Source organism: Triticum urartu, chromosome 7, assembly GCF_003073215.2.
Source record: "Triticum urartu cultivar G1812 chromosome 7, Tu2.1, whole genome shotgun sequence".
Classification (NCBI taxonomy): domain Eukaryota; kingdom Viridiplantae; phylum Streptophyta; class Magnoliopsida; order Poales; family Poaceae; genus Triticum; species Triticum urartu.
This window is the reverse complement of record NC_053028.1, coordinates 674,902,311-674,911,541: the sequence shown is the minus strand read 5'-3', so window position 1 is coordinate 674,911,541 and position 9,231 is coordinate 674,902,311. Positions and strand designations below refer to the sequence as shown.

Here is a 9,231-nt window from a genome sequence, read left to right as displayed (position 1 = left end):
ACATCGCTGCCACCACAGCCTCGCCGCCGGGCCACCGTTGTTTCCCATCACCCACCCCGACGCCACTGCGTGCACGAAGTCCTCCCTCCCCCCCTCCCCCTCGCGGACTCGGCTAGCTTGTTCGCCTGACACCGCCACGCCCACCTGACACCGACAGGCCAGCTACCTGATCCAGCGGAGGCACGCGTCTCTTACGGCTAGCTTCTTCGACGACGCCCGCAAGTTGTTCGACAGTTTACCCCCAAGGTACAAATGGACGAGCCGACGAGTTCTTTTTTCACAACTTGCTCTGCGACTCCAACGGTTCTTCATCTAATGATGAGGAGATGGTGGCTGCCATCTTGGTCCATGACCACCTTAATAGACAGCGTCCGTTGTTCCTTGGCTTGATCCCGGGGAACACTCCGGCATTGTATCGCAACCGACAGAGCGGCCATTCCCTTATTTGAAAGGACTGCTTTGAGACAACCAACCCGCTCTTCAAACATCACCAATTCCGGCGCCGTTTCCGTATGGCTAGGAATGTTTTCAACCGTATTCGAGAGGGGATGGTCGGATATGATAAGTATTTCGAGTGCAAGGAGGATGCTCTTGAAAAGATTGGCTTCTTCTCTTATTAGAAATGCACTGCAGCTATCCGGATGCTTGCATACGGAGTGCCACGTGATCTCATTGATGAGTACGTCCGTATGAGCGAGTCTACGTGCTTAGAGTCCATGTACAGGTTCTGGAAGGCTGTGGTTGCAGTGTTTGGCCATGAGTACCTGAGAGAGCCGACTTTTGAAGATACTACCCGCTTGTTGGCGATGAATGCCAGCAGGGGCTTCCTCGGAATGCCAAGAGAATTCTAGGAAGGATGTCGAGCGTGCCTTTCGTGTTCTGCAATTTCGATGGGGCATCGTTCGGTATCTTGCTAGAACTTGAAGCACGAAGAAGTTGTGAGAGGAGATGACTGCTTGTGTGATCATGCACAATATGATCATAGAGGATGAACGCCCGGAAACGTATCTATGATCAATTGTTTCAGTTCCGGGGTGACAATGTTGTGCCTGAGCATGGAGGAGGAGCGGCAATCGTTTGGACAGTTGACACAATTTCATCATGAAATGCGTGACGAAAAACTCACATTCAGCTGCAAGATGATTTGGTTTGAGCATATGTGAGGTCATGTTGGCAACCAATAGATGATCTTTTAAAAAAATAAATCGAGACAATTTAGTTTTTATTCGGCTTGTAACCTACGATATATTTATTCGGCTCGTGGAACTTCTATCTTGTGAGACTATGCAAAATATGTATACATTTAATAAAAACAGCGACAAGCTAGCCGCACAGGCAAATATGAATCAGCGCGTTGGGCGCACCGTCGACCCAAACTTAAGAGAAGGCGGGCACCGAGCAGGCGGTCGACCAAAACGGACAAAAGACGAACAAAGCGCGCTTTGGGGCACGAGCATGTGTGTGCAGTGTACGGTGTATATGTGAAGTATGAAGACGTGCATTTGAGGTCCGGTGGAGACGAGCAGGTCCATGGTCGTGCCGAGAGCTAGACCGTTGGCATTGCCATGGGCAGTCTTTCCTCGGCATTCATTGGCCGGCCGGGCGCAGGCGCCTCCACATCGGCAATGGGCATATGCAAGGAGTCAAGGACGGCACGGCACGGCACGGCGGCAGCCCCTCTGCCACCTGCTGCATGCAGCTGCCGACCCCGCCCGCGCAGCTGCATGGAGGAACAGTGACTGCCATGGATCCATGCATGCACGAGCTGCCTGAGCGCGCGCGCACCCCCGTGCTTGCGCAGCAGAGGGAAGTGGCACCACACAACCCTTGGACTGTTCTACGTACCTTCATGGCATCATCTTGGCGTCTCCGGCCGTGGTGAGTGAATCATCGCGTCACGCCGTCACGGGTTCATTCTCACTTTCACCCCGAGATATTGGAGAGAGATACACCTGCCTCTCGTGCCGCCGGCCTAGCCTCTGCTAGCCTATGTGTTGTAGGCTTGTAGCCACAACCAAACATATATGAAAATGAAGCGAAAACTTTCTGCTTTTTCAAAAAAAAAATGAAAACGAAAACAAATGTTTGCAAAACGGAACGGTGTTTTCTGGTGAAACAGATGTGGAAACGGAAATTTTCGTTTTCGTGAATATGTAATTTTTGCTTTTAGAATAGGCCTATGTCTGCTTTGTAGCCCAACCACGAAACAACACATAATGACAGAATGAGCAGAATGGATCATTTGAAACTCAAGTTCTACTATCACATACGAACTCAACTAGACCCTATACACAATTGTCCAGTACTACTACAATACTACCTCCGTTCGGGTTTAATAGGCCCTCTAGTATTCTGAGTCAAACTTTGACTATTCATATAACTAATAAAATGTAGAATATATGCTATACAAAAAGTACATTGTTGGATTTGTATCTGAAAGAGTTTTCCAAAGGTATACTTTTTGTGACATATAGGTCACATCTTGTTAGTCAAATTTGTTGGTCAAACTTTCACACAGAATGAGATGGGGGGGGGGGGGGGCTACTAAACCCAGACGGAGGTAGTACTACGTTAAGTTGCTAACATAATCATATCATTTTGTAGCCATGGTAACATTTCATTAAATTTGTTTGGTTTTGTGTTTATTTCTCCATGACTTAAGGGGTTTTAAAGTTATGGTCAATGTCCATTTCTGTTTTCGCGTCCGCTCTGTGTTTGCTCCGTGCTTGTTTTCGGTTGTATTTGTTTTCATATCCATTCCAATCTGTATTCGTTTTTGTGTCTGCAAAAAAATATGAAAACAAATATGATAGCACTTAGTTCCGTTCGTTTCCGCTCCGTTTACATCCCTAGTACATGGTACATAGCCGAGCATAGTAGGTGTCGACTAGCAGAAATATAGTGCAGCTACCTAGTGCACTGTCCTTCAATTCTCGTCCGATCTTTCCCGTCCTTTTTACTCAGCTTCAGCAATGAATTCTTGCCGACTTATACACTCACTTGTACTACTAGGCACGATCTTTTCCGTCCTTTTCACTCCAGCTACACGATCGTTCAGGCACGTAGGAATCATAGTACGTGCGGTACTGGCCGAGGCAATATGCAAGAATGTCGATCGTATCTATACCCAACCCATCGGGACCGTACGTTGGGCGCACGTACGTAGGCATGTGGAAGCTTCAGACCGACCCAGCAAGGTGTGAAACAGCCAGACGCCCGCCTCCGGCGCCGGCCCGTCCGGCCCGCTCGCCGGCCATTGCCGCCTGTGGCGAGGTACGAGACGTTAATGGACGGAGCGGGCGGCCGGCGATCCGGCCAACGATAATGTGCGGCCACCGTGGGCACGACGAGGAAGCAGGTCGGTCGTTTCCGTCCGTCCGTCCCAAGAAATACAGGCATATTATTGTCCTCGCCCGGTCCCTTTGTCCCCTGTCAATTTGTACGCTCCGTAGCAAATTTTGAATTTTGTGCCGGTAATTAACAGCAACTTGTACACTTCTATCACTACCCCCTGTAGTGAACGTATTCGCAACGAACGGTGCCACTATCTCTACGGCGTGTTGCTTCCGGAAGTGTACGCACATTAAACGTTTTTTCTCTGTATAAGCCAACGATTTCTTGCAGGGAAAGTGATTGGTTGCACACTTGAGAATAAGAGGCGCATGCACGCATGCATGTGGTTTCTGTGAACACGTTCCTCCGTTAGGGAAGCAACGACACATATGTCGAATGACCCTGCACACAAAACTCACGTCACTTGCACGTGTCCATTTTTCTCTTGAAAATGTAGTATTTCTAAGGCTTCTTAGTTTTTTTCCGACAAAGTTAAGGCTTCTTAGTTGACTGAGAAATAGCAAGAAAATGGAAAGAAGAAGAAGAAGAAAATTTGAATAGATATCTCAAGTTGAGACGAGGCCGGTAATTGGAGGAGCTACCACGGAATTGACGCGGGATAGTTCCTTCAAAAATAAAAAATGTACCGCCGGAGCACATCGTGCATATGCGTGCACTTGGTATGAAATTCTGGGTGAAAGCTGATGCAACTCCTGCAGCGGCTCCTTGGCATTTAGCACGGCAGGCAGGGCATGGTGGTGAACATATGGACCACGAACGGACGGCCGGACGACGCATGCGCGCGCACATGCACGCCCCGAAAAACTGTTTCGTCCGTTGCAACAGCACTGGCACTGCAGAGGCCCCGTGGGTCTAGTACGTGTGACATACCCCCTCCCCTCTCGTAGCATTGCTCCTCTCGTAGTTTGCACTGTACGTGCCCGCGAGATATTTTTCGCCACGAGACACGCGAAGTGCATGCACACGGCCGGTGTACGTGCGTGCGTGCCGAACGACCAAGTTACGGGAAGCGCATACGGCGTAGCAGCTCGAGGCGTCCAGCAATTTGCGAGACTTTGGAGTGTCCATGCCCGATTCATGTAATCATGGTGCACTTTACTGTACGCCGGGACTTTTGGACGAAAAGCATGGGCGTTCACAGGACCCGGCGCGTACTTAGGTCTATTTCTACTACCTGGGATCCACCGGCCGGCCGTCCCGACTGGCTACCGGCCGCCGGTGCTCATGGGCATGGCACGGCCACAGTCACTTTACTGTGGGCACTGCCGTTTTTATGGCGCGAAAGCACCACCACCACCCCCGGCATGGCTGGCTGGCTGGCTAACCGGTAACCACCAACGCGTCCAGTATTACCAACGCCAACACCAAACAGGAAGGCTGTCGTTGAATTCTTCTCCTCTTCTTCATCTCTCGCGTCTTCTATAAGTAGCGAGGCGCCGGCCGGTATCCAGACCCAGAGCAGAACACAGTTGCGTCGGAGGAGAGAGCAGAGCACGCGAGAGACATCGACCCCGCCACTGAAAAGAGTCTCTTCCTCTCCATCCTCCTCGTCTCCGGCCGGCTGCGGCGGCGGCCATGGGCGCTCCTCTGTCCTCCTGGCCGTGGGCGGGCCTAGGCGCATACAAGGCAAGCACTGATCAAGCTCTTCCTTATTCGTCCCGGCGCCATTGATTCGAGACATGTATGTAGACACGCGTGCTGACCTTGTTCTGTCGACCTTGATGTTGCAGTACGTGCTGTACGGGCCGCTGGTGGCGCAGGTGGCGCAGGCGTGGCGGGAGCAGGGCGGCGCGCCGACGGACTCGTGGTGCCTCCACCTGCTCCTGCTGCTGGCGCTCCGGTCGCTGACGCACCAGCTCTGGTTCTCCTACGCCAACATGCTCTTCTTCACCCGCCGCCGCCGCGTCGTCCCGGACGGCGTCGACTTCCGGCAGATCGACGCCGAGTGGGACTGGTGCGTACTCACTCCTACCGCTCGCCCATGCACGCACGCGCGCTCGCTCGCTCCACCAATGGCCATGGCCGGCCGCCGGCTTTTTCCAACCTACCCACCTACCTACGCAGTTTGACTTCACTGTTCGTGTTCATGCCACGCACCGTACGGACTAACTGTGAGCTGCACACGCCATTAATCACCTGCACAGTCACGCGCCACTACAGCTTGTGGATAGCCTCGACATCCGCTTCGGATTGGTTCGATTTGGCCAAGTTGGTTTCGTCTCCTATATGCGATTTAATCCCCGTACCGTAACCATGGGGAAGAGAAGAGGGATCTCGCCTGTGCCGTTCCTTTCGGGCATGATGAGCTCTGGTCAGCTCTGGCCGGCGGTGACCACGAGCTAGCACGCACGCACGCCCGCGGCGCTCTTCGAGGGCACGCCACGCACGGCACTTGGCAGTGAATGCCGCAGTAATTGAATCCGGATTTGGGTGTCTGTTGGTCGACGGCCGAAGCAGGCGCAGCACCCCTCTCGGCATGAGATGAGCCGCGGCGAGGCAGGCAACTGCCCAGACGCATTCAAAGTGCAGGATGGCCGGGGCCAGAGAGATCGCTTTCCTTTCTCCAATTATTTTGGAGCTGGCTGTAGGACACGAGACAGCGAAACACGGCGAGAGTAATTTTGAGCTGACGTTTTTACTGTCTTGGCTGCGCAGGGATAACATGGTGATCATGCAGACGCTGCTGGGGGCCATGGCGATCAGCAGCCCGGTGTTCCCGGCGGTGAGCGAGCTCCGGGCCTGGGACCCGCGGGGGTGGGCGGTGGCGCTGCTGCTGCACGTCGCCGTCTCGGAGCCCGGGTTCCGGTGGGCCCACCGGGCGCTCCACCGGGCCCCGCTCTTCAGCCAGTACCACTCCAAGCACCACTCGTCGCCGGTCACCCAGCCCCTCACCTGTACGTACACCTTGCTGTAGCACGGCAACAACTCTGACTCCAGCAATTCCCTTGCAATAATGCTGAGTTTATGAGAATTCTAGCACTGCTAACTGCATGGCTAACCACCACTTGACTTTGTCCCTACGTGCAGCCGCGTACGGCACGCCGCTGGAGAGCCTGGTCCTGACGCTGGCCATGGCGGCGCCGCTCGCCGGCGCGTTCATGGCCGGCGCCGGGTCCGTGAGCCTCGTCTACGGCCACGTCTTGGCCTTCGACTACCTCCGCTGCATGGGGTACAGCAACGTGGAGGTCATCTCCCACAGGGCCTTCCGGGCCTTCCCCCTCCTCCGCTACCTCATCTACACCCCAACGTGAGTGAGCCGTTCTATCCATCTTCATGGGTGCCATGATCTGTTATTGTCAGAGAATTGAACAGTAATTGCCCATCCGTAATAATCTACTTGACGCGGGTCATTTCCTGGAATCGGCGCCAATCAAGCATGCTTAGTTAGATACCGACGAAAAAAATTAACTGACATCGGCATCACGATGATGCTCGCGGGATAGGAAGCATGATGATTCTTGTAATCCCTGAGGAAGGTGGTGGTGGGGTGTCAATGTCGCGAAGCGCTTGCAGCTAGCAGTAACTGTCAATGGCGAGGGAGCAGGGGCATGTGTAGTGGATACGTACTTTTACTGATAGCGTGGGCATGGGCGTAAATGGAAGCTCCCGCCCATCCAACCCGAAAGGCGCCGCCCCGCGATGCCCGGAGCGGCGACGGCGACCCCTGCCGGTGCCCACCCCGACTGAATTGCGATCGGATCCCGGAGGAGCCACGGCACGCGGCCGTCGCCGTCGCTCGTGCCGCTTGCTAAATACAGATATTACATAGATTCGTTAGCACTGCATCCACCAAACCGAACTGCATCTTGGTGTCCCTTGATGGACTACCATTAGGTGGCTGCACCCGTCTTGTCAGGTTAATTAGCGGGCACAGTGGGGTTACTGAGCGTCATGTCCCTTGTTGAGCTCTGACAGCTGACCAACCAGGGTTTGAGATCGAATTTGGATCCCTTTGATGTACCTGCAAGGGTAGTAAATTACACTTACGTGGATCTGTTGCCTCCTTCATCAGGTACCTGAGCCTGCACCACCAGGAGAAGGACTCCAACTTCTGCCTCTTCATGCCGCTCTTCGACCTCCTCGGCGGCACCGTGCACCCCAGGTCCTGGGAGCTCCAGAAGGAGGTCGACCAAGGTACACACAGACATGTCGACCACCATGGCACAAACCCATACAAGTTTCAGTAAAAACTCAGCAGTGAAACTTGATTGCAGGGAAGAACGACCGGGTGCCGGACTTCGTGTTCCTGGCGCACGTGGTGGACGTGGTGTCCTCCATGCACGTGCCGTTCGCGTTCCGGGCGTGCAGCTCGCAGCCGTGGACGACGCGGCTCGTGCTGCTCCCGCTCTGGCCCGTCGCCTTCTGCCTCATGGTGCTCCAGGTGCTCTGCTCCAAGACCTTCACCGTCAGCTTCTACTGCCTCCGCGGCGCGCTCCACCAGACCTGGACCATCCCGCGCTACAGCTTCCAGTACTTCATCCCGCCCATGAAGGACGGCATCAACCGCCAGATCGAGCTCGCCATCCTCAGGGCGGACCGGATGGGCGTCAAGGTGCTCAGCCTCGCCGCGCTCAACAAGAACGAGGCGCTCAACGGCGGCGGCACGCTCTTCGTCGACCGCCACCCCGACCTCAGGGTCCGGGTCGTGCACGGCAACACGCTCACCGCCGCCGTGATACTCCACGAGATCCCGGGGAGTGTCAAGGAGGTGTTCCTCACCGGCGCCACCTCCAAGCTCGGCCGGGCCATCGCGCTCTACCTCTGCCGGAAGAAGATCAGAGTCCTGGTATGCTTCCCTAGAATTCTTCAGATTGATGTCTCTCATTCCAAAACAAATTTGCAGTGGATTCATTCAGAAAATTGTGGCGTTGTTGCAGATGCTGACGCTGTCGTCGGAGCGGTTCCTGAAGATCCAGAGGGAGGCGCCGGCGGAGTTCCAGCAGTACCTGGTGCAGGTCACCAAGTACCACGCCGCCAAGACCGTCAAGACGTGGCTGGTGGGCAAGTGGCTGTCGCCGAGGGAGCAGCGGTGGGCGCCGGCGGGCACGCACTTCCACCAGTTCGTGGTGCCGCCGGTGATCGAGTTCCGCCGGGACTGCACCTACGGCAAGCTGGCGGCCATGCGGCTGCCCAAGGACGTGCAGGGGCTCGGGTCGTGCGAGTACACGATGGAGCGCGGGGTGGTGCACGCGTGCCACGCCGGCGGGGTGGTGCACTGCCTGGAGGGGTGGGAGCACCACGAGGTGGGCGCCATCGACGTCGACCGGATCGACGTCGTCTGGAAGGCGGCGCTCAGGCACGGCCTCTCGCCGCCGTGATGCCCGCGCGGCCGGCGACGAGCCTCTGTATGTACGTGCGCGGTGGCCGGAATAACGCGCCGGCTGTTGGAGCGATATGCGTGTGTTGATACTTGATAAGTTGATGATAGTCTTGGATGGTCACGTGTTATGTGGGAGGCGGCGTGTTTGTTCCTCCGTGACACCACAAAGAAATGTGATGGGAAATTGTTTCGACAGAAAGAAATGTGGGACATTGTTTCATCGAAAAAGGCTTTCGCCTTATTTTATATATAAAACAACAACCATCAATAAGTCGATACAAACACATGCCACTCTAATACATGCACACTCTCAAGGCTTTACACAGAGCACGGCTACACCACCCCTATCGCTACAAGAGCTAGCTACCAGTGTTCTCAACTATGAGCACCATCACGAAGAGAGGAAGCCGCATACGACGAACCGTGAGCTCCAAGGCGGCACCTTCAGAAAGGTCATGGCACCAGAGTGCCGCTACCGCCCGATCCGTGGATCAGAGTTTCCCCTGAAGCAACACGATGGGCAATGACTATGAGGACCACGGCGACGCCTTTAAGAA

General features: G+C 54.8%; 1 protein-coding gene across 1 annotated transcript; it reads left to right on the top strand.

Moving 5' to 3' along the window:
• Nucleotides 1–4,694: 4,694 nt before the first annotated feature.
• Nucleotides 4,695–8,952, top strand: LOC125521910 (very-long-chain aldehyde decarbonylase GL1-3-like). Its single transcript, XM_048686971.1, has 7 exons — nt 4,695–4,980; nt 5,085–5,308; nt 6,010–6,248; nt 6,382–6,601; nt 7,367–7,488; nt 7,569–8,140; nt 8,232–8,952. The coding sequence occupies exons 1-7, from the start codon at nt 4,930–4,932 to the stop codon at nt 8,670–8,672; spliced, it is 1,869 nt and encodes a 622-aa protein (XP_048542928.1). The 5' UTR covers nt 4,695–4,929; the 3' UTR covers nt 8,673–8,952.
• The last annotated feature ends 279 nt before the right edge of the window (nt 8,953–9,231 follow it).

Bases quoted from the DNA above. Each gene is read 5' to 3' on its own strand.
- LOC125521910 (XM_048686971.1), top strand. From the start codon at position 4,930: ATGGGCGCTCCTCTGTCCTCCTGGCCGTGGGCGGGCCTAGGCGCATAC. The intron at 5,309-6,009 runs GTGCGTACTCAC...TTGGCTGCGCAG, and splicing joins ATCGACGCCGAGTGGGACTG to GGATAACATGGTGATCATGC. The intron at 7,489-7,568 runs GTACACACAGAC...ACTTGATTGCAG, and splicing joins CCAGAAGGAGGTCGACCAAG to GGAAGAACGACCGGGTGCCG.